This window comes from Halichoerus grypus, chromosome 15 (assembly GCF_964656455.1).
Source record: "Halichoerus grypus chromosome 15, mHalGry1.hap1.1, whole genome shotgun sequence".
Taxonomy (NCBI): domain Eukaryota; kingdom Metazoa; phylum Chordata; class Mammalia; order Carnivora; family Phocidae; genus Halichoerus; species Halichoerus grypus.
Genome location: NC_135726.1, coordinates 54,914,748 through 54,937,757, shown reverse-complemented (window position 1 = coordinate 54,937,757; position 23,010 = coordinate 54,914,748). Strand labels below are relative to the sequence as shown.

At 59.9% G+C, this 23,010-nt stretch overlaps 3 protein-coding genes across 6 annotated transcripts in view; all 3 read left to right on the top strand.

Annotated features, from left to right (window-relative positions):
* The window catches only part of LRRC4B (leucine rich repeat containing 4B), a 37,313-nt gene extending 28,492 nt beyond the window's left edge, over positions 1 to 8,821 (top strand). The window contains exon 3 of one of the 2 annotated variants that reach the window (XM_078063795.1): positions 6,477 to 8,821. In XM_078063795.1, the coding sequence (XP_077919921.1) occupies positions 6,477 to 8,327 (1,851 nt within the window). In that variant the 3' untranslated portion in view covers positions 8,328 to 8,821. The remainder of the gene's footprint in view (positions 1 to 6,476) is intronic. The other variant, XM_036068099.2, reaches the window with a different exon arrangement.
* Positions 8,822 to 11,262: 2,441 nt separating this feature from the next.
* On the top strand, positions 11,263 to 13,751 carry ASPDH (aspartate dehydrogenase domain containing). Its single transcript, XM_036068312.2, has 7 exons — positions 11,263 to 11,412; positions 11,975 to 12,119; positions 12,363 to 12,447; positions 12,540 to 12,689; positions 12,772 to 12,992; positions 13,062 to 13,216; positions 13,587 to 13,751. Exons 1-7 carry the CDS (start codon positions 11,358 to 11,360, stop codon positions 13,628 to 13,630), a joined length of 855 nt encoding a protein of 284 aa, XP_035924205.1. The 5' UTR covers positions 11,263 to 11,357; the 3' UTR covers positions 13,631 to 13,751.
* A 334-nt stretch (positions 13,752 to 14,085) lies between these two features.
* On the top strand, positions 14,086 to 17,934 carry JOSD2 (Josephin domain containing 2). Of its 3 annotated transcripts, none has more exons than XM_036068110.2 (5): positions 14,086 to 14,262; positions 14,805 to 14,970; positions 16,439 to 16,564; positions 17,351 to 17,545; positions 17,651 to 17,934. In XM_036068110.2, exons 2-5 carry the CDS (start codon positions 14,825 to 14,827, stop codon positions 17,748 to 17,750), a joined length of 567 nt encoding a protein of 188 aa, XP_035924003.1. In that variant the 5' UTR covers positions 14,086 to 14,262; positions 14,805 to 14,824; the 3' UTR covers positions 17,751 to 17,934. The 3 variants fall into 3 exon arrangements, with proteins under 3 accessions (XP_035924003.1, XP_035924005.1, XP_035924004.1); XM_036068112.2 differs by having other exon boundaries at positions 14,802 to 14,970; XM_036068111.2 differs by having other exon boundaries at positions 14,090 to 14,220.
* The last annotated feature ends 5,076 nt before the right edge of the window (positions 17,935 to 23,010 follow it).

Sequence of the window (23,010 nt, the reverse complement as noted above, 5' to 3'; positions counted from 1 at the left end):
CGTGTGGAACCCATACATCTCCCTATGGCTGGAGTAGAGGAGAGGCAATGGGACAGTCCTGCAGGGCCTCTGACCCCAGGTCGAGGGTGATAGGGAGCCTTGGGAGGACTGTGAGCAAGGATGTGGTGGTGTCTGAACTACATGTTAACCAATGTAGAAGAAAGATGCTGAGGAAGAAAATGGATGCCCAAAGTTGGACAAATGGTCATGCTCACTATGAGCTGAATCAACAATTTTAGATATATATATTATTGCATGCTTGCCATGTTCCAAGCACTCTCGACCTCGTCCAAGCCTCACAGTGATCCTGCAGTACCTGTGAGGAAAGTGGGCTCAGAGATATGAGGACACTCGCCAAAGGTCACACAGCTGGTCAGCCGCAAAGCCACGATTCAAACCCAGACCCGGCAACTCCCCACTAGGCTGCTCCCCAGGCATCCTGCAGAGGAGGGAGAATTGACTGGAATCCTGGTAAAAATAAAAGCACTCACTATTTAAAGCAACCCTACAGCACATCTTCAATAAAACCAGGCTTCCCTTTGCAGCAACACCCCCGTCCTGCCTAGATCTCAAGTGCATTAGTAAAGTGATTGGGGGGACCCCACCCCCCTTGGAAATGCCCCTCATCTCCCTTCACACACGCCCTTCCCATCGCTCCTGAGACAAAGCACACAGAGCAGGAGCGGCCTCAGACTCTGCCAGCAAGCACCTTATGGACATACGGTAGTTGCGGTCGCTCTTTCCAGAGGACCAGGGAGATGTGGGCTGGAATCCCAGCTGTGCGCTTCCCAGTGGGCACAGTGGGCAGCCCTACCGAGTCACTGGACCTCACTGAGCCTCGGCCTCCGGGTTCACACCCCAGCTCCGCTGCTTCCTCATTATGTGACTTCACTGAGCAGGTTCCTTCTCCAAAAAGTAAGCCTAATGACACCTGCCTTGCAGGGCTGGTGGGGGACAGCTGATGTGACCAACGAATGCTCAGTCCAGAGCCTGGCATTTGTCACCTCCGCTCAGTGAGCACCTGCAGTGCCAAGTCCTGTGCTAAGCAAATGTCAGTGATTCCCTTGAGTCTTGTGGACAACTTTGTAAGGTCGATGTCACGATGCCCTTTCACAGCGAGGACCCCCCCCCCATTTGCTCCTTCAGAACTGCTTTATCCCCACGCAATAAAAAGCAATGGATGAATGAATAAATAAGGGACATTTGGTCTGGATCCAAGGGAGTGAGCAGGAATTTTCCAGGCAGAAAAAAAGGGAAGGACATCCTGAGAAGAGGGAACAGCATATGCAAAGATAGTTCCAGGAGTTGTTATTGGCTAAATGTCACTGGAGTGAGGACTGCAAAGGGCAGGGGGCCGTGCAGAGGGGAGGGGAGAGGCAGGCAGATGCCAGGCCAAGCAGGGCTTCTGATGCGGGCTCAATTTCCTCTGAGAGCACTGGGGAGCCATGGAGGGCTGCAGGCCGCCTTCCACCAGGAAGCTGGGCTGGGGGGCTGCACTGAGAGCAGGGACCCTGGAAGGAGGGAAGAGCAGGTGGGCACACAGTGCTTTCCTGCTCAGCTTGCAGATGGGTTTGCTGGAAACTGGGGAGGCCCCAGAGCTAAGTGCCACGGAGACTGGATGAGGGCAAGTTGTCTTTGGCTCCTGGGCCAGCAGCCCTTTTGTTCTAGATTTCTCGTCCAAACTCTCAAGTCTAACCTTTTAAGAGCCCACTGCATTCTCCCCCTGGTGATTAGCAACAACCGGATCCTCCTCCTGCTGCTGCAGTTGTCCTTACTATTATTTTTAATAGAAACGGCGAGTGAGGGCCTGCTTTGTGCCGTACCAGTGTTTCCCAGGGCGATGATAAAAGGCACCCTGCGAGGAGGGTTCAGTGCTTGTGATGTTTGGGAAACCCAGAGTGGAGCAAAGTGGAACCGTCCTTCCCCACAGGACTTCCCGGACTTCAGCCCACAGCAGTGGCGCCTCCAGGAGGGACTGCGTGGCTCTAGACGTTTGATCAGGGAAGCTTTTTGTTGCTGCTGTCATGTAGCACCTCATGGGATGAGCCCGGGTCTTCCTGGTGCTCCCTCGTTCTCCCTCCGAGGGGGGAGCCGAGGCTGCAGCCACCCACGTGGCCATGGAAGCCGGGTCCCAGGGCTTCTCAGGGTCCTGGGGCTGCGCCCCCTAGTCTTGGGTACAAGGCTGGTTGCCTGCAGAGACCCCGGGCCAACCCTCCTCAAGGCCATCCTGCCAGCGTGCTCCGCCCCTCCCCTGGTCCCCAGAAGTCAGATCCTGCGGGTGCCACCAGCGAGCTTTAGACCAGACTCCTTCATGTGATAGCATTTACTGGGGTTTCGTTCCACTCTAAAAGTTAGCCACATTTACTGCAGGAAATTAGAGAAGGCAGAAGTGTATTACGGAAAATAAATAATTGACCCTGGCAATTCCAACTCAATGTCCCAAAGGAGGTATAACCCTGGGAAACAATTCTAGATAGCCATGAAAATTGTTTTTGAAGCATATATCATGAAAAGGAAAATACAGTGTAATACTATTTTTTTAAGTTTTATTTTTATTTAAGTAATCTTTACCCCCAACGTGGGGCTCGAACTCACAACCCCAAGATCAAAGAGTCACACGTTCTACTGACTGAGCCAGCCAGGCGCCCCTACAGTGTAATACTACTATGAAGGGGAAATGCAGGGCCAAGGAGAGAATATTATGTCACCAAAATTTTGTGAAATATAAAAAAAGGTAAAAAAGTGATATATCCCTGCATTATATGCAAGGAAAAAAGATCAGAAGGATGTATACCAAATTGTTAACATAAGTTAACATAAGTAGAGGTCCTTTGGCTCAGTTTTCTTTTCTTCTTAGACTTTTTCCTGAAATGAGTATATATTACTTTTATCAGCAGGGGGGAAAAGGCATATGGAAATTTGCTTTGTTATTCTAGCTCATGTCCACTGAGGCCGCAGGAGGTTTTAGCTGATGTCCTTTCCCCGTCGCTCCTCTGAGCTGTGTTTTCCCCGGCCACCCAAACTCCATCCCACTGTTCCTGGAAACCATTCACGTGATCTGAGAATCACAAAGTTTTAACAGCCCAAATGTATCTCCTTGTCTATCCCTTTTACCCTGAGCCCACAAAGACTCCTTCCTCAGGCCAGGTGCCCAGGGCTGTTCTCCTCAGGAATCTGGTTTCCACGGAGGCAAGGACCCCAGGGCAGGGCTGCGACCCCTGGAGGGGCCTGGACTCTGATGATAAGGGCATGTAGACAGCGGAGGCAGGAGCTGGGGTGGGGGGGGCACGGGAGCTGGGTGTTAAAGGACAGATGTCAGGAGACCAGAAAAAAAGTGGGGAAGGTCTTCCTGGCAGAGTGAACAGCAAGTGCAGAGCCTCAGAGGCTGTGTTCTGGGACCTGCCATGAATAGGAAAGGGAGGAGGAAGGGGAGGGCAGAGACTGGGTCTTATTATGGGATGGCACTATGGGGCGTCATTCCTGGTCTGCGTCAGTGTGGAGCGGAAGAAACTTGTGCTGGGAATAATGGGGCTCCTGGAGGGACCAGGGGTGTGGGCATAAACAGAAATCTGGGACCGGGTGTCCAGGTGGGAGAGGAAGAGGCTGAGTGGGGCTGGGCCATGGGATGGAGAGGAGGGGATGGGACAAGGAGGGCCGGTGGGGGACTGGCAGGCCCCAGCGCGTGTCAGGCTCACGTCCCTGATTGTCAGTTAGATGGCGCAGTAAGGGGCTCTCTGCCTCAAGAGCCGCCCTCCACAGGCTCTGATCCCAACGGCGCACACGTTACTGAACGCCAACAAGAGCCCCCAAGCACTCTCCAGCGATCGCAGTGTGGCCCCCAAAGTGGCTCTCATTCTCCCCTCACGGCCAGCCCTGGATGGGAGGCCCAGAGAGTCCAACCACCAGGCCCCATAGCCAGGAGGTGGGGACGGGATGCGAACCAGGCTCTGTCTTCACTGCGCAGATGGTGTCCCAGCCACCGGCCACCTCCGTGGGCCTCCGTTCCCGCCTTTCGGAAACGGGCACTAACAGTCCTAGTTCATAAAGCTGCTGGAGGATAAAACACAGTTGTGTTCACAAAGCCTCGAGGAGTCAAGGAAGCGCCTGGTAACCTGCGCGGCCTAACAGGGTGGCCACACTGGCCACACCGGGCCACTGAGCGCACGGGCTGTAAACCACACACGGAGTTTCGAAGACTGTGCAAAAAGAGGGTAAAATATCTCCTTCGTAAGTTCTCATCTTGATTACATGTTGAAATCATAATATTTTAGACATATTGGGTTAAATAAACATCTTATTAAAATTGATTTCACCTGCTTTGGTTTTGGTTTTCTTTTTTTAACGTGGCTTGTAGGAAATTTAAAAAGTAACTATGTAGCTTACATTGTATTTCTGCCGAGTAGCACTGACATGAGCAGTGGCTGTTGTTACTCTGTGATTATGACAGTGTCAGGAATCTTATTGTTCCTTAAGCTGGGTGCCTCTCAAGTACAGTCTTTTTTAAAAATAATTATTTATTTATTTATATATCTTTTTTTTTAAAGTAGGCTCCATGCCCAGCTCCAAGCCCCAACGCGGAGCTTGAACTCACGACCCTAAGATCAAGACCTGAGCTGAGATCAAGAGTCAGACACTTAACCGACTGAGCCACCCAGGCGCCCCTAAAAAAGCTTTTTAAAGTGTTTTGCTGCTTATTATAAAAGTACCTTGGGTTCATTAAAGAAATAAGTAAATAAAAATTGTCCATAATCCCTGACAGCTGGAGTTCACTGCCAAGAAGAGCCCGGAGTATGTACTTACGGTCTTTTCTTGGTGCATATATGAGTATAGCTAATTCTTCAGCTTCTTTTTAGAAGTCTACAAAGTCACAGGGCGCCTGGCTGGCTCAGTCGGTGGAGCGCGCAACTCTTGATAAGGTTGTGAGTTTGAGACCCACACTGGCCGTAGGGATTATGTAAAAATAAAAACTTTAAATAAAATAAACCCTACAAGGTCGTGCCCACATAGTATGCTATTTGGAGTTCTCTATTGCCCCCTCAATATTATAATGCAAGCATTCCCTCAAGGCATTAACCAGGCTTCACAAATGCCATCTGATGGCTGTGTGATCGGGCCATGCCTCAGTAGACCCGGCACTGTGACTACTAAGGAGAGTCTGGTAAGATTCTGCCTCCCATGCCCAGCCCAGCACCGCCCCTCCTGTGGCCCCTCAGCCTCTGCCCTGAGAGGTAGCAACCAAGTTCAGGGGTTAAGAGCTGGGACTCTGGAGACAGATGGCCTTAGTCGGATAGCAAGTCTGTCGTCTCCTCCTGTGTGGCCTTGGGCGAGTCACTGCACCTCTCTCTGCCTCCCGCTAAGATGGAGATAATTCATAATCCCTCCTGTGAAGCCCTTGAGGCCAGATGTTCTGACATCTGCTGGTAAAAGGTGAGGCACTGATGTCCAGCGCATATTTTCTACCGCCCACTGGGACCTTCTACCCCTTGGCAAGTGTGGGACTAGTTCTCGAGTGAAGTGTTTGAATAGTCACGAGTGGGATCAATAAAAGCTCTAAATAGCTTCACGTGAGTTCTGATCAGGCTCTACCACCGAATGGTATTTGGCACCAAAGTTAGGGAAAATCTTCCGGTTTTCGGAGCTTTATGGATTTCATAGTCCCAGATACTGAGTAAGTACCTATCTCGTAGGACAGTTTGGCGGATTAAATGAGTTGTTGCCCATAAAGCATTTAGAATGGTGTCTGGCGCCAAAGTGGGGCTCAGTGCCTGTAAGCTGTTGGTGTAAGTATTTTTAATCTTTTTTCCTGAGGTGTAATTTACATATAACAAAATGCCCCTGTTTTCGGTACAGTTTGGGGAGTTTTGACAGTCTTATTCATCCAGATAGCCACCACCCCAGCCGAGAACCTTTCCATCACCCCAGAAAGCTCTCTCATGCCCTTTGCCAGCCTGGCCTCCCCCCACACACTTAGAGACCACCACTTAGCACGTGTAGGACGCGGCATGGACGGGACCCTACCGCTCACGCTCCTTCACGTCTGGCTTCTTTTCCTCAACACGACGCCCGCCCATGAGATTGGTCGTGTGTATGGATAGGTGCTTCCTTCTCAGGAGCCATAGTGTTCCACGGTGCGGACACACAGCGTGGGTCCTTGAGCGGTTGACAGACATTCGGGTCGTGTCTGGTTAGGCCATAATGAACACGGGCGCTGTGAGCACCCATCACAAAACCTGGGAAGGACAACTGCTCTCCTCTCCCTCCGGGGAAACACTCGGCAGTGGGCGGGCCCGGTCGTAAGTAACGTGTGTCGTACCGTGTGTCACAGTGTGTTGAGCCTCGTGAGGAACAAACCGTTTCCCAAAGTGGCCTTCCGGTCTCACACTCCCACCCGCAGAGAGGGAGGGGCGGCCGCTGCGCACTCACACGGGCCGGGCGTCCAGGCCTCGCTGACCGGTGTCTCCCCTCCCCCACCCCAGGTGATCCGGACGGACACGTTCAAGCACCTGCGGCACCTGGAGATCCTGCAGCTGAGCAAGAACCTGGTGCGCAAAATCGAGGTGGGGGCCTTCAACGGGCTGCCCAGCCTCAACACGCTGGAGCTGTTCGACAACCGGCTCACCACGGTGCCCACGCAGGCCTTCGAGTACCTGTCCAAGCTGCGGGAGCTCTGGCTGCGCAACAACCCCATCGAGAGCATCCCTTCGTACGCCTTCAACCGCGTGCCCTCCCTGCGGCGCCTGGACCTGGGCGAGCTCAAGCGGCTGGAGTACATCTCGGAGGCGGCCTTCGAGGGCCTGGTCAACCTGCGCTACCTCAATCTGGGCATGTGCAACCTCAAGGACATCCCCAACCTGACGGCCCTGGTGCGCCTGGAGGAGCTGGAGCTGTCCGGCAACCGGCTGGACCTGATCCGGCCCGGCTCCTTCCAGGGCCTCACCAGCCTGCGCAAGCTGTGGCTCATGCACGCCCAGGTGGCCACCATCGAGCGCAACGCCTTCGACGACCTCAAGTCGCTGGAGGAGCTCAACCTGTCCCACAACAACCTGATGTCGCTGCCCCACGACCTCTTCACGCCCCTGCACCGCCTGGAGCGCGTCCACCTCAACCACAACCCCTGGCACTGCAACTGCGACGTGCTCTGGCTGAGCTGGTGGCTCAAGGAGACGGTGCCCAGCAACACGACGTGCTGCGCCCGCTGCCACGCGCCCGCCGGCCTCAAGGGCCGCTACATCGGCGAGCTGGACCAGTCGCACTTCACCTGCTACGCGCCGGTCATCGTGGAGCCGCCCACGGACCTGAACGTCACCGAGGGCATGGCCGCCGAGCTCAAGTGTCGCACGGGCACCTCCATGACCTCCGTCAACTGGCTGACGCCCAACGGCACCCTCATGACCCACGGCTCCTACCGCGTGCGCATCTCCGTCCTGCACGACGGCACGCTCAACTTCACCAACGTCACGGTGCAGGACACGGGCCAGTACACGTGCATGGTGACGAACTCGGCCGGGAACACCACCGCCTCGGCCACGCTCAACGTCTCGGCCGTGGACCCCGTGGCGGCCGGCGGCGCCGGCGGCGGGGGCGGCCCGGGAGGCGGCGGCGGGGGCGGCGGGGGCGGCGGGGGCGGCGGCGGCTACACCTACTTCACCACCGTGACCGTGGAGACCCTGGAGACGCAGCCCGGAGAGGAGACCCTGCAGCCGCGGGGGACCGAGAAGGAGCCGCCGGGGCCCACGACGGACGGGGTCTGGGGCGGGGGCCGGCCCGGGGACGCCGCCGGCCCGGCCTCGTCGTCCACCACGGCGCCCGCCCCGCGCTCCTCGCGGCCCACGGAGAAGGCGTTCACGGTGCCCATCACGGACGTGACGGAGAACGCCCTCAAGGACCTGGACGACGTCATGAAGACCACCAAGATCATCATCGGCTGCTTCGTGGCCATCACGTTCATGGCCGCCGTGATGCTCGTGGCCTTCTACAAGCTGCGCAAACAGCACCAGCTGCACAAGCACCACGGGCCCACGCGCACCGTGGAGATCATCAACGTGGAGGACGAGCTGCCTGCCGCCTCGGCCGTGTCCGTGGCCGCCGCCGCCGCCGTGGCCGGTGCGGGCGGCGTCGGCGGGGACAGCCACCTGGCCCTGCCCGCCCTGGAGCGCGACCACCTCAACCACCACCACTACGTGGCGGCCGCCTTCAAGGCGCACTACAGCGGGAACCCCAGCGGCGGGGGCTGCGGGGGCAAGGGCCCCCCGGGGCTCAACTCCATCCACGAACCTCTGCTCTTCAAGAGCGGCTCCAAGGAGAATGTGCAAGAGACGCAGATCTGAGGCCGCCGGCGGGGGCCCCCACCCCGCCGGGGCTCGGGCCACACCGGGACCCTCCCCACGGCCCCGGCCCCGCGCCTGGACCGCGCAGGGAAGGTCGGGGAAGGAGGGGCCGCAGCCCCGCCCGCGTGCGGACCCCAGGGCGGCTCACCCCCGCGAGGACAGGGCGGGGCTCCGGGAACGGAGCCCCCGCGGTTCTGGCCGCACCCCCCCATCCCAGGCGAAGGGAGGGGCTGCAGGATTCCGGAGAAGTGGCTGGAACCCTCCGCTTTGCCTCCTCGCGCTCTCAATCGACCCTTCCCGGCCCTCCGCCTTCCAGGAGAGAGGAGCTTTTTGGGGGGTGTCCTTTCCCCTCATCCCCAACGACCCTCCTTTTACGGTTCATTTTTTGCAGTTTGACGCCTGTCCCCCCCTCCCGCCCCTCTGCCCTCGAAACTGAAGAGACAGACGCGCGGTCGGAGCCTCCAGACACCCTCCCCCGCCCCTCCCCCCTTCACCCCCCGCCCTCACCTGCCCCACAGACTCTTTTGATACTGAAGGGAGGTTTGCGTCAACGACTACCTGCTCTGTAATTACTTTAAAAAAAAAACACGGAAAAAGTAAAAAAAAAAAATTTTTTTTTTTTTGGTCATGAAAGCATGGAGGGCAGAGAAAACAGTGAATGCGGGCGGGGGCACAATGAGGATGGAGAAGTCAAGTGTTACGGGCCCCACCCGGAGGGTCACAGGGGTCAGCACCTCCAGGTACTCTTAGGCCCCTCACCCTTGACCTCAGGAGCCCCAGAGAGGGGTTCAGGCACCCAGCACATCCGAATGTACTGGGGCCCTCGTCCCCACCCCACCCCCCACTCATGCTGCGGGGGTTCCACGGGCCGGGGGCTGGGCAACTCCTAGTTCCGGATCCAGGAGTCCAGGATCAAGGTGTGGGCAGGGCCATGCTCCCTCTGGAGCCTGTGGGGGAGGATCCTTCCTTGCCTCCCCCAGCTCAGCTACACTCCAGTCTCCACGCGCCCTTCTCCGCGAGTCTCCCCCTCATCTTCCTTCCACGCATGCTCATCTCTGTCCAAACTTCCTTATAAGGACACCGGTCATATGGGATTAGGGCCCACCCTACTCCAGCAGGACCTCATCTTAACTTGATCATCTGCAAAGACCCTGTTTCCAAATAAGGTCACATTCACGGTCCTGGAGGTCAGGACTTCAGCATATCTTTTTAGGGGACACAATTCAACCCAGAACAGCCAAACCAGAGAGCGTCCGGCCCCTCTGCAAACCCACAAGCCACTGCAGGGAGCGAGGGGGTCAGGCCGAAAGGGGGAAGGCGGGCCGGGCCCAGGGAGCCGCTCTGCCGTCTTGCTTACACAGAGGCAGGAGGGAAGGGAGCGGGAGGGGGCCGCGCTGTCACTCAGAAGCTCAGGGGCTCACGCCCCAGGAGGGAACAGGAGCCAGCAGGGGGGAGCGAACCCCGGGGGTCGGCCAGGACAGGCGAGTGGCTGCTGGTGGGACCCGCCAGGGCTGCCGTCTTGTGCTGTCGAGCCCCGCACAGGCCGAAGGAAGCAGAGGGTCCACTCGGGGCCGCTCCCCGCAGACGCGGCCCATGGACACGCAGGGCTGGGCCCTTCTCTTCCCCTCGGCGCAGCCGGGCCCCCACCCTCGGCAGGCCTGGGCCCTGTGTGCTCTGTGCCCCCTTCTCTGGCTGCCTGTGCGCCACAGCGTCTTATGTCTCCCCCACCTGGGACTCCTCCTAAAGCACATTCTTCCCTTAGGGGCCCGACAGCCGCCCGCCTCTGCCGCGATGGCCGTCTGGGGTCTCTGGCCCCGTCTGCGTCTATCTGCTCCTGCCTGTCGACCTGGGACTCTCGGAGCCCGGCTCCCCGTCGCTCCCTTTCATGCTCTCTTTCTCTCCCGTCCTCTTTCAGCGCGATCCTGGTTGCCATGGCAATACTGCAGCGGGTACCAGGTGGTGGCTGGGGGCAGGGAGCCGCACCGCCGCTGCAGCCTCCGCGGTCTCCGATGCCAGGCACCTGCAGGGCGCCTTGGCTGGGCCTCATTTGGGGGGACCTCGGGGCCTCCGCGGGCCTCACGGACTTCTCCGTGGACAATGGGAGGTGGGGGGGCGGGGTGTGGGAGTGAGAGTGCGGTATTGGGGGACTGGTGGCATCGTGGCTGGGAGAGGGGTGGATGAAAGGTGAGAAGTCAAGGTGAACTGATGGGCCACCAGACTGGAGCCGGGCTGGAGGCGGGGGCGACAGGGCTGGGATGAGCTGGGCTCCAGCTCCTGCTGCCTGTGGGAGACGGGGCGCGACCAGGCCAGGCCTCCCTGGGAACTTGGTGTGGGGAGGAAATGCGGGCCTGGCCCAGCTGGGGACAGAATGGCAGCCAGCCCAGAGAAGGCGGGGCGGGGCTGGAGGGCTGGAGGTCCAGGGAGAGGCCCGGAGACAGCGACAGGATGGAGGGAGAGAGTCAGGGACAGAACCAAGGGAGGAAAAGATGGAGGAGGAATGTTGACAAGAAACACCGGTGCCAAGACATGGGATTGGGGGGTGGGTAGCAGGCCTGAGGGTGGGCACCGGAAACTCAGGAGCAAGGCACAGACTGGGAGCCCAGAGTCCCCACCAGCATCTCCTCTCTCTCGCTCCCAACCCTCTCTACCCCCATCCCAAGCAGGATGCAGTTTCCATGACAACCTGGCTGGCCAGAAAGGGGGGCTGGGGACTGCAGAGGAAATTTTCCACATCAGCAGGAAGGGAGGAGGGTAGAAAGCAGGGAAGGAAGGGGCTGGGTATAGTGGGGGCCACGCAGGGCCCTGGAACCCCAAGTCATCGTGCCCACTGCCCCAGGATCCTCACCCCCACCCCGCACCCCCAGCAAACCTGCACGGTCTCCACTGGGCCGCTGTGGGGAAGGGGGAAGGTTCTGGAGAGGATCAAGGGTCAAATGTCCAAAGATCAGCCACTGCCCAGGCCTCGAGGGGAGGGGGGCAGTGAGCAGCTGACAGAGCTCAGGCCTCACGCAGACCACCAGATTGAAGGGCATGGCTCTCGACAGGGTCCCGAGGAGGGTAGGGGTGGTGGGCTACGGCCGCCTTGGTGAGTCACTGACCCTCTGGGGCCTCTTCCCCAGACCCCTTCCTGAAGCCCCCAAAGCCCTTTGTCCTCCACAAACACACTTCATGTGTGTCTTTATCTGCACCCGGGCTCTGCCTCTGTGTCTGCCTGAGCACCATCCACTTCCCACCACGGGGCCCCATCCCCCTCCCTCTGGGTCCCTGACCCCCTCCCTCTGGGTCCCTGACCCCCTCCCTCTGGGTCTCTGACCCCTCCCTCTGGGTCCCTGACCCCCTCCCTCTGGGTCCCTGACCCCCTCCCTCTGGGTCCCTGACCCCTCCCTCTGGGTCCCTGACCCCCTCCCTCTGGGTCTCTGACCCCTCCCTCTGGGTCCCTGTCCCCCTCCCTCTGGGTCCCTGACCCCCTCCCTCTGGGTCCCTGACCCCTCCCTCTGGGTCCCTGACCCCTCCCTCTGGGTCCCTGACCCCCTCCCTCTGGATCCCTGACCCCCTCCCTCTGGGTCTCTGACCCCTCCCTCTGGGTCCCTGTCCCCCTCCCTCTGGTCTCTGTCCCTCTCTCACTGAATCTCCTTCCCTCTCTCCAGGACAGTCCCTTGTTTCTCACCTGCTGACTCAGGGACCAGAACTGGGCCTAGAACTTGCTTTTGTCTGGAATCGTGACCCAGGGCGAATGGCAGGGAGTGTGCCCCCTTCCCTGCAGCTCCAGAACCTCGCTGCTCTTGGGGAGAGGTCAGTGATCTCACCATGAAAGGCTGGGGCTCCCTGAAGCTCCTGTTCTGGCCTCACTTAGGTGCTGTGATCTCAGGCGAGTCCCTTACTCTCCCTGGGCCAAACGTGAAACAGGACAAGCCATCCTGCTTCCCCTATCAGGCCAGGGTGAAGAGTGACAGGCCTCTAGAGACTCTGAGGGAGTCTGAGGAGGGAAGGTCCAATACCTCTCCAAGGCCCTCCCCCATCTCTCCCCTCTCCCAGGCACCCTGACCTTGTGGTGGAAGTGGCCCATCCTAAAATAATCCAGGAATCTGGGGCACAAATCCTGCGCTATGCCAATCTCCTGGTGAGCCCTGCCCAGCCTGCCTCGGCCCCACCCCACCCTAAAGTGGGATCTGTCCCCTGACCTCAGCCCCTCCCCACCTTCATCCACCCCAGGTGGGGTCCCCTTCAGCCCTGGCTGACCAGGCCACTGAGCAGCAGCTCCTGGAGGCCTCGCACCACTGGAACCACGCTGTGTTTGTGGCCCGGGGGGCCCTGTGGGGCACTGAGGACATCACCAGATTGGACGCAGCTGGGGGCCTCCAGGTGAGGGCCCCCTGGGCTCCTGGGCGGACCAGAGGGGGCCTACAGAGACCCCCAGTCCCATCACCCTGGCTGTCACTTCCAGAGTCTTCGTGTCACCATGGCCACGCACCCCGACGGCTTCCGGCTCGAGGGACCGCTGGCTGCAGTGCCCAGCACTGGGCGTCGCACTGTGCTCTATGAAGGCCCCGTCCGGGGACTCTGCCCCTTTGCCCCCCGCAACTCCAACACCATGGCGGCCGCCGCACTGGCCGCCCCCAGCCTGGGCTTTGATCGCGTGGTTGGGGTGCTTGTGGCTGATCTCAGGTGAGCGAAGGCGTGTGGGGGTTCAGGCTGGGGCCAGGCCAGCCAGACTGACCACCCTGCTTGCCCCAGCCTCACAGACATGCATGTGGTGGACGTGGAGCTGAGTGGCCCCCCGGGCCCCACAGGACGAAGGTTTGCTGTGCACACCCACAGAGAGAATCCTGCAGAGCCAGGCGCTGTCACGGGCTCTGCCACTGTCACCACCTTCTGGCGCAGCCTCCTGGGTGCGGCCCCTCTCCCCAAGCCCTGGGCCCCCCTGCTCTGCCGAGCCTGGGTCTCGGGCTCTGTCTGGTTCTGTCTGCAGTTCTGATTCTGTCTCAGTTGACTGATCTTTATTTCTGTGTCTCCCTCACCTTCTACTCCATGGTTTTGAATCTTGATAGATCTATCTCTGTCCAAAGCTCCCTTCTCTGAGTTTCTGTGTCCTCCTCTCGCTGGGAGCCTATATCCTCTCTCACTGTGTGTCTCCGTCCCCCTTCTGGGTCTCGGTCCTTCTCTGTCTTCCTCCACCCCCACCCTGGTCTGTCCCTCCCATCAGGTGTCTGTCTCTCATCTCTCGAACCCAGCCTTTTATTCCCTATATCTCCCCCGCAGGCTGCTGCCAGCTCCCCTCCAGGCCGGGGATCCATCTCTGCTGAGAAGCCTCCTCTTTCCCTGGTGGACATCTTCGTCTCATTTACGTCCCCCCACCACGGCCCTGGCCCCGGTTACCCCCGACCTCCCTCCTGTCTCAGTAAATATTGGAGGCTCTTCTCCCTGCATGGTCTGGTGTCTCTGGTCCCTTGTTGCCCTACTGTGACGTCACGCTGCGACTTCACACCAGGCTTGATGCCACCGTAGACGACGAGCACACACACGCGCGGGAGCAAGGCTCCCGGAAGCTATCGCGAGAGCCCACCCACTACATTTCCCAGAATCCTCTGAGCGCCAGGGGGCGTGGCCGCGCGCGAAGGCGTGGGGCGGGGGCCTCTGTGGGGCATATTTCCGGGATTCACCACGGCGACGGAATTGCGGTTCCGCCTTCTCGGGGCGACAGTGGACTTCAGAGCCAAGCTGCCCTCGCGGGGGCCGCCGGAAGACGTAGTCCGGCACGCGGGGGCCGCCGGGAGCTGTGTGCGTCCGGCCTGGCCAGTCAGCGCCGCGCTGCCCGCCCCGCACTCGGAACCCACAGCCGCCGCCCAGGGGGATGCGGGAGCCCCTGGTTTCGGGGAGCAGAGAGGCAGGCGGGGTGAGGGGCGTTGCCAGGCAACGAGCGAGCGCCGCGGTCGGGGTACGGGCCGGGGAAAGGGCTCTGTTCCTTGGTGTCCGGGGAGGGGGCCCTGTTGCCGAGTGACAGGAGCAGAGAACCCTGTTGTTTGTGACAGAGGAGGGGAGTCTTCTGTTGCTAGGCGACTAGAGGAGACCCTGTTACCTAGAAACAGGGCAGGAGGATTTCTCTATTGCTAAGTAACCGGAGGAGAGGCTTGTTACCTAGTTGGGGAGAGGGTACTCTGTTGCTAGGTAACCAGAGAGGGAGCCTGTTACCTAGGGACAGGGGAGGGGTTTTGCTAGGTGACCACCATTGGGACCCTTTCACTTAGGGATGTGGCGGGGGTGGTCCTCTGTTACTAGGTGAGTAGAAGAGCCTTTTTCTTAGCAATAGGGGATGGAGGTACCCCGTTGCCAGGAGAGCGCCTGGGGAGCAGGGTCAGGGGCCCAGTGTCGCTCAGGCTGCCCTGAGCCCCCACCTCAATGGCAGTGCCCCCAGGGCCTGCTGGCAGTTTGGGCCTCCAGATGCCAGGCCCAGTACCTTCTTCCGTCGCCCCCAAGCAGGAGCCGAGGGCGAGGGCGGCATGTCCCAGGCCCCAGGAGCACAGCCGAACCCGCCCTCCGTTTATCACGAACGGCAACGCCTGGAGCTGTGTGCCGTCCACGCCCTCAACAACGTCCTGCAGCAGCAGCTCTTTAGCCAGGAGGCTGCCGATGAGATCTGCAAGAGGTGACCGCCACCCATCCTAACCCCTGGAGAAGCGGGGCTCATGGGCAGAGCGACCCACTAGGTCTCACAGCGAGGCAGGGACAGAGCCGCCCCATCACCTGCCTAGGGAACCCTGGGACTGAGAGATGGAGATGTGGCGTCTCACACCTGCCCTTCGCCATGGCCACAGCTCAGGCCTCACCTTCCCTTATCTGGACCCCCATCCCCACATCCCCTCAGGCCTCTCAGCTTCTGGATTTTCTCCACCAGTCCCCGCTCTGCACAGCCCCAGCGCTGACCCTGCCCTCCCCTGCTCACAGCCCTCATGTGGCTCCCCAGCAGCCCTGGGAGAAGTCCCAAGGACTGCAGCCTAATATCCCTGCATGCTCTGGTCCCCATCTTTATCTTCAGCGTCATATCTCACTGCACCCCCAAACCACAGTCCTCCCCAGTCCCCGAATGAGCCCTGCTACAATGCCTCTAGGCCTTTGCATGGGCTATTCTTTCTGTCTGGAACAGCTTCCTTCTCTTGGCAGCCTGGGATGTTCCTCCTCACTATGCAAGATTTCAAACATCACTTCTTTATTCCTGCTCTGCCTGGTCTCCTCTCCGTCCCCACAGCCCCGGCGCTAGCCTAAGCCCGTCATCTCCTGGATCCTTCCTCCTGTCAGTAACCCACATGATGCTACCCCCAGAGATGACCCGGCCTCCCCACTCTTGCTTACAGCCCTCCCGTGGACCCCCAGCATCCTCAAGCAGAGTCCCAGCCCCTCAGACCGATTATTTTAGAATTTATTCATCTCCCCTGGCATTCACAACAGCAGTCCATCAACTCTTTTCCACCGAGGCCATCCGTGCTGGAGACCCAGAGATGAGTCCAGTAGGAGCCCTGCCCTGAGGGAGGCCAGGCAAACAGATACACAGGAAAATAATACAGACTTTCCCTCTCCAACCCCTCCCCCTGCCCTGCCCACCAGGGGCCCAGAGAAAGAACAAAGGTGCCACTGTTCGGAGAAGGCAGGACCCAAAGAGACAAGTGGTGGCACGGTGGGCCTCCTGAGCTGGGGGGTAGCTGGAGGAGAGGCTGGGAGGCAGGAGACAGGTTGAGGACAGGTGGCTAGGGTGGGACTGAGACTAGAAGGCCAGCAGAGGGGCTGAGACTTTATCCTGGGTGACAGGGCACCAGGGAAAGCTGGGAGCAGGGGAGCTGCAGTGGAAAGAGCCCCTGGGATTGGAGGGGAGGCTGGAGGCCGGATGAGGGTCCAGGTGGGGGAGAACAAGGCCTGAACTGGGAAATATGGCTCCAGGACAGAGCAGAGACAGTTGGGGACAGGAGGAATCAGGCTTGGGGCTGATGAGCCATGGGGTTGAACAAAGGGAAGAGTCCAAAGGCTGGGTGATTCAAGGACCCTGGGACTCTCCTGCTTTGTGGGGAGGGTGAGACCTTTTCAGGGGCCCCCAACTCAGGCTCTGACCATCCCCCAACCAGGTTGGCCCCAGACTCCCGGCTGAATCCCCATCGCAGCCTCCTGGGCACCGGCAACTATGACGTCAACGTGATCATGGCCGCCCTGCAAGGGCTGGGCCTGGCCACCGTGTGGTGGGACAGAAGGAGGTGGGACCCCAAGCACTGCATCGTGTGTGCTAAGCCCGGCACAGTGGGTGCGGTGTGACAGTATCCATGGGGGACAAAGCAGGAGACGGATGGGCGGACAGGAGGCAAGAAGGAAGGGGTAGACGGGTGGAAGGTTGGCATGGCTGGATGGTGGACGGGTGGCAGACTAATGGGTTGGGAGATGGTAGAAAGATGAGGGAATGACTGGATAGACAACAGGATGAGCCGATGGGTGGATGATGGGTAGATGGATGGTAATCTGGTGACTAAATGGATGGTAAACGGGTAGTTGGATGTGTTGAGTAGGTGGCGGTTGGCTGATGGGGTGGGTGAGTGGTTGAGTGAATAAAAGATGGATAATTGGTAGGCAGTGGATAGCAAACAGGTGGTTGGATAGTTGGATGGATGGATGGATGGATGGATGGGTGGATGGATGGATGGACGGACGGACGGATGGATAGATGGGTAAAGAGTGGATGAGGAGTTGGAGGATGGTGGGTAAGTTGTGGAGTTGGTGGCTGGCTGGCTGGTCAGTCGTGTCAGTAGGTGAATCATGTTTGGGTGGACGACAGATGGGTGGTTGTGGGGAGTGGTCGCTAGATGGCTGGGAGGTTTAGGTGCACGTGTGATTGGGTGAGTGGCAGGAGATGAAGGGCGCGCTGAGTGAGGAGCGTCCTTGGGCAGGCTCGGGGGGCCACTGCTGCCACGCCAGCCTGGGTCCCACAAGTTCAGTACCCTTGGGCCAGTGGGTAAGCCTGGGCCCCTGACCTTGCTTCTCCCACGCAGGCCCCTGTCCCAGCTGGCCCTGCCCCAGGTGCTGGGACTGATCCTGAACCTGCCGTCACCCATGTCTCTGGGACTGCTGTCCCTGCCAGTGCGCCGGCGGCACTGGGTGGCCCTCCGCCAGGTGGATGGCATCTACTACAACCTGGACTCCAAGCTGCAGGCGCCCGAGGTCCTGGGGGACGAGGACGGCGTCAGGTGAGGGGGAGGCGACCCTGGGGCTGGGGCCCTGGCGCTAGGCCCCCCTCCCCCAGAGGCAACACCCGGGCTCCCGGGCCTCAGTCTTCTCATTTCTCTGCCCAGGGCTTTCCTGGCGGCCGCACTGGCTCAGGGCCTGTGCGAGGTGCTGCTGGTGGTGACCAAGGAGGTAGAGGAAAAGGGCTGCTGGCTGCGGACAGACTGACCCTGCGGAGGAGGGAACCAGGCCACCCGTCCGTCCGGGCGGTCCCTGCGCATCCGCGTCTGGCCCCAGAGCACCGAGGAAGGACTAGGCCCTGCACCTCCTGGACCCCGCGGAGGCCCCAACCCCTTCTCTGCACCCCCTGCTCCTCAAGGCCGCTGCTGCCTCAATAAATCTGCTCATTTGCTCCCGGCCTGGCCCGCATCTGCCTGGGGGGCCCCTTTCCCTCCGTGGCCCGCGGAGCAGAGAGGCCGTTCGTTAGCCAGGCGGGAATTCCGGGGGGGGGGGGGGACCTGGGAGCTCAAACGCTCCACCACCTTCCAGCTTTGCCAGCTGTGTGAGTCACCCACCTCTCCGGGCCTCAGTTACCTCGTCGGGGCACAGCAGAAAACAGCACAAATGCCTGCCCTTGTGAGCCAGGGGGAGAGACCAGGAGCAGATGGACACAATCTAGAGTGTTCGGTGGGATAAGTGCTGAGGAGAAAGCAAGTTTCTTTCTTGAATCTCAGTTCTACTCCATCCGTGGCTCCAAGAGATGGCCACACCGTGATCCTGCCATCTCTTGAAGCTGCCAAAGTGTTCATTACATGGCAGAGGGGAACAAAGGTTGCTAATCCACTGACCTTAAAACAGGGAAATGACCCTGCATTATCCGGGTGGGCCCCGGGCAATCGTGAGGGTCCTTAAAGGCGGAGGAGGCAGGAGAGGAGAGTCCGAAAGAGACCTGACGAAGGAAGCAGGTCAGAGATGCTACGTGGCGCGCAGCTTTGGAGGCGAGAAGGGGCCAGATCGGGGCAATGGAGGCACCCCGAGGGGCTAGACCGGGCCAGGGCCTCAGGAGGAACCAGCCCTGCCCACACCCTGACTCCAGCCCAGTGAGGCTCATCGGACTTCTGACCTCCGCAGGTGTAAGAGAATAAATGTGTGCTATTTTAAGCCACAGAAGCCGGCACAGCGTGGCTGGAATTCAGCTAGGGCCGTGGACCTCACCGAGGAGGCGAGGAGGCCACGTGTGAGCCACAACGGGAAGAAGGGCAAGGAGGGAGCCGTGCGGAGCCGTGGAGGAAAGGCATTCCAGGCTGAGGGAACAGCCAGCGCAAAGGCCCTGAGGAGGCTGGTGTGGCCAGGGTGAGGCGGGGTGGGGCGGTAACAAAGGGGGAAGACGGTCCCTCAGGGATTTCAGCAGGAGGAAGATGGGCTCCCATCAGGTTCTCATCTGAGCAGGAACCCCTCCTGTTCTGTGCCCTTCCCCAGGGCCTGCTGTCCCTTGCTGTAGCTTCCTTGTCCTGCTGGCCATTCACATGGCTCCCCTGGTCCTATCTCCGGGTCTGGAGGAACCTCCGCAGATGAAGGCAGGCGCTCGCTCTCAGGCTGGGAGGAAGACACAAGGGGACAGGAGGCCCCCCTCCAGTCCCAGTTCAGGGGGGTAGGCTTTAAGGGGGACCTCCAGGGAGCCAGAGGAAGATGGGGGGACCTGGGGGGACTGGCTCCAGAAGGCTGAGGGGGCCTCTCCAAAGGGGCAGTGAGAGGGAAGCGGGCCATTCCAGAATGGGAAATAACTGAACGAGATCTGCAATACAAGGGGGGCAGTCGCTACTGGTCACTGACCAGGGGATGGGGGATCAGGGTGGGTCCCCGCCAGGCCTCAGGCCACAGGGCCTCCAAGGGGGCGCTGAGGGCTGGACCTTGTCCAGGACAGTGGGTGGGAGCCACGAGGGGCGCAGCTGGTCAGTCCTGGGCTCAGAAAGCACCCTCGGGGGCGGGTGGTATGGGGACAGCCCAGACGCCGGGAGGCCTGGGAGGAGACTGAGGGTCCAGATGGGAGAGGATGGAGGCCTGAGCCTGGACCCTGGGGAGGGAAAGGAGGGACACAGAGAGTCCGAGCCGTTCTGCTCTGGTGGGCTCTGGGGGCAAACTGAGGAGGAATAAAGAAGCACCCAGGCATCTGGCCCTAGGACCCTGGGACAGTGGGACCACCCCCAACAGATGAGGAGCGGTTTGGGATTTGGTGGAGGCACGGAGCTTAGCAGGATGTAAGGGATGTGACAGACCAGACGACATCGGGGGAGGGGGCCCCAGGTCAGGGGCTCCGCAGATGGCTTCAGGGGTCTCGGGCCTGTTCGAGGAGGCATGAGTGCGTGTGAGCCCAGGGAGGTAAGCAGGTAGAGTGGGGCTTGGGGAAAAGTGGGGTCCCCTTTTAGGGGTGGGCAGAAACGGGGGACCCAGAGACACAGGGAGGCCACGGGCAGGGAGAGGCAGGTAGGGCCCTCAGAAGACGAGGTGCAGGGCGCCTGGGTGGCTCAGTTGGTTAAGCAACTGCCTTCGGCTCAGGTCATGATCCTGGAGTCCCTGGATCGAGTCCCGCATCGGGCTCCCTGCTCAGCAGGGAGTCTGCTTCTCCCTCTGACCCTAACCCCTCTCATGCTCTCTGTCTCTCATTCTCTCTCTCAAATAAATAAATAAAATCTTTAAAAAAAAAAAAAAAAAAGAAGAGGTGCAGACACAGCAGGATGCTTGTAAGGCCAGTGGGTGATGCTGGGACTTGGGCTTGGCGGGTTCGGGTTCCCAAGACTTCTGGAGCTCAAAGGCCAACTTGTAAAGGAAAAAGTCAAAGAGCAGGACACCCCAACCGTCAGGTCCCCACACCCCGCCCTGTCCCCTCTATGCCTCTCCAGCTTGCTCGCTCTCCCACACCTGGGTCTCGACTCCTCTGTCCCTCTCTTTGTGTCCCTCTCTTGGTCTCCCTTTTTGGATGTTCCCATGTGTCTCTCAGCTTCCGTCTCCCTAGGTCCTCTGGGGCCCCCTCCTGCCCTCTGTGCCTGTCGCCGGTCCCCTGCGGTCCCAGACAGCCTGGCGGGACTCCCTGAGTGTTTCTATTCTTGGGCCTGAGTGGCCTCCCCAGGTGCCTTCTCAGCCGTGGCCTAATATGGTCACAGTGAGGAGCCGCAGTGCCAGGGTGGGACCTTTGGGGAGGGGTCTGGGCTCTCCCTCCCCTCCTGCTCTCAGCCCCCCCTCGGCCCTAACCCCTCCTGCTCTGCACTGGTGAGAGCCCAGGCTGCCGGGCCGCAGGCTGACAGCGCGCTTACTCTTCGCCCCTCACCGCGCAGAATGCCCCCTGCACCCTCACTAGCTCCCACCTGCGGGGGCCGCCATGGCCCGCGGGAACCAGGCCTGACTCAGGCTGTCCCCGAGCTCCAGGGAGTGAGGGGCTCCCTGCTGGGGGCGCGCCACGCAGACCCGCAGGGGCCTCTGGGCGCAGGAGGGAGGCTGCGCAGGTGCAGGGTGGGGTGACAACTGTCCCGCGCACCCCAGTGCTGACAGCTGAGGCCCGATTTAGCTCTTGCAGCCCAGCGCTGACCAGATAAGGCGGTGAGGGGGGGAGGTCCCACCCCCAAGGCGCCCCTTAAATTGCCCAGATGGTCCTGGGGGGCGGCCGCCGCCGATGTCAGGTGAGAGGGACCGCGCTCCTTCCTCGACCTCCCCACCGTCCGCCCAGGGCTGGGCCCTCTCTCTCTCTCTCTCTCTCTCTCTGTCCCATCTCCCTGCCTGCCCCCTTCTCTCCGAATCTGTCTGTCTGTCTCCCTCCCCTGCCCCATCCGCTCCTTCCTTCTGTCTCTCTCTCCATCTGTTCTCTGTTTCTTCCCATTTCTGTCCCTTTCGCTCTGCATCCCTCCCCCCCTCCCATTTCTAGATCTCTGCCTGCCCTCCCTTGCCTCTCTCCCTCATCTCTCCTGCTCCCTGGTCTTCCTTTGTCTCTTTTTGTCTCCCTTCCTTCTGTCTCTCTCTCTCTCTCTCTTTCCATCTCTCTCCATCTCTGTCTCTTCCTCCCACCCATGTCTCTCCCTTCTCCTGTCTCTCCGTCCCTCCCCCCACTTCTCCTGGCCTGTCTCTCTCTCCCTTTCTCTTTCATGTCTCTGCCTCTCCCCTCACCGTCTCTCAGTCCCTCTGTCTCGTGTCCCTGTCGTCGCCCCTCGCCTGCCCCCCAAGCTCCCCATGGAGGCCACCAGGCCCTCCGCTGCGGTTTCTACTCAATAAAGCTGTTCTGTCCTCACTCTCTCGCTCCCCTGTCTCCTTGCCTCGTTCACTCCTCCGCCTCTGATCCCCGTGGGTGAGGCCCCGTCCTCCCTCCCAGAGCCAGCAAGAAACAGAGCCTGAGAGACAGACCAAGAGACTGGGCAGAGACAGAAAGACGGATGCGGGGGGGGGGACCCAGAGACGGTGAAACAGAGACCAGAATAGGGGGCCACGGACTTAGAGAGGGGAGACAGTGGGATGGCAGGACACAGAGACTCAGAGACGCGCACACAGTGAGATGGGGAGATGCAGAGACACAGAGTGACTCAGAGACCGGGCAGCGCCCCACCCCCTAGACACAGCAGCCCTTCCCGGTCCCCAGGCCGAGCCAGGCCTGGACAATGCTCCCTTGTCCTGGTCCGGGCTCCAGTTGGGCAGCTGGAGGGTGGGCCGGGGCCCCAGGGGAGGGGCAGCCACCAGGAGGCCTGGCTTTGGCCTCTACCCTCAGAGTCCCCCTTCCCTTCTCCCCCATCCTCCTCCTTCTGACCTCCCAGCCTGCTTTCTGCTTTGCCAGGGAAGGGGACAAGCATTTATGGAGCACCTGCTGTATGCACCTGAAATGCCTCCTTGCCTCCTCCGGCACCCTCTGGTCTCCCCTGCCCCTTCCTCTGTGCCCTCTGCTGTTCTTCCTAAGCTTCTGGCTCCCATTCTTGGAGGAAACGGGCATTTTTTTTAAGTTCCTAGTGTTTGCCAGGCAATTTCCATACACTGCCTCTGCACCTTATACTCTTGCTCTCCTGTCCCTTCCACCCTGATTCCTTGCACTTCTTCCTGATCTGCCTGGTCTCCTGGGAAGGGAATGCACGTTTGTGGAGCACCTACTGTGTGCTAGGAAATTTACAAACTGTCTCCTCTCTTACTATACTTTTTTCTCCCCCAATTCCTTTCTTCCCTCTCTCCTGATTTCCTCTCTATTCTGACTTTCTGCTCCCTCGGGGTGGGGGATGGGAGGGAACGGACACACACTGAACACCTACTGTGTGCCGGGTAGTTTACACATCTACTTTCCCTTCCTCATACCTTCTTCCTTCCTCTTCTCTCCTCTGTCCCCTCCTTGTCTTTCTGGGCTCTCTGCTCTCTTCCAAGGCAAACAACAGACATTTACTGAGCACCTATGGTATGACAACCAATGGCCTGTGCTTTCTCTACTCTCCTCTCACCCTCCCATTTCACTGACTTGTGGTCTCTG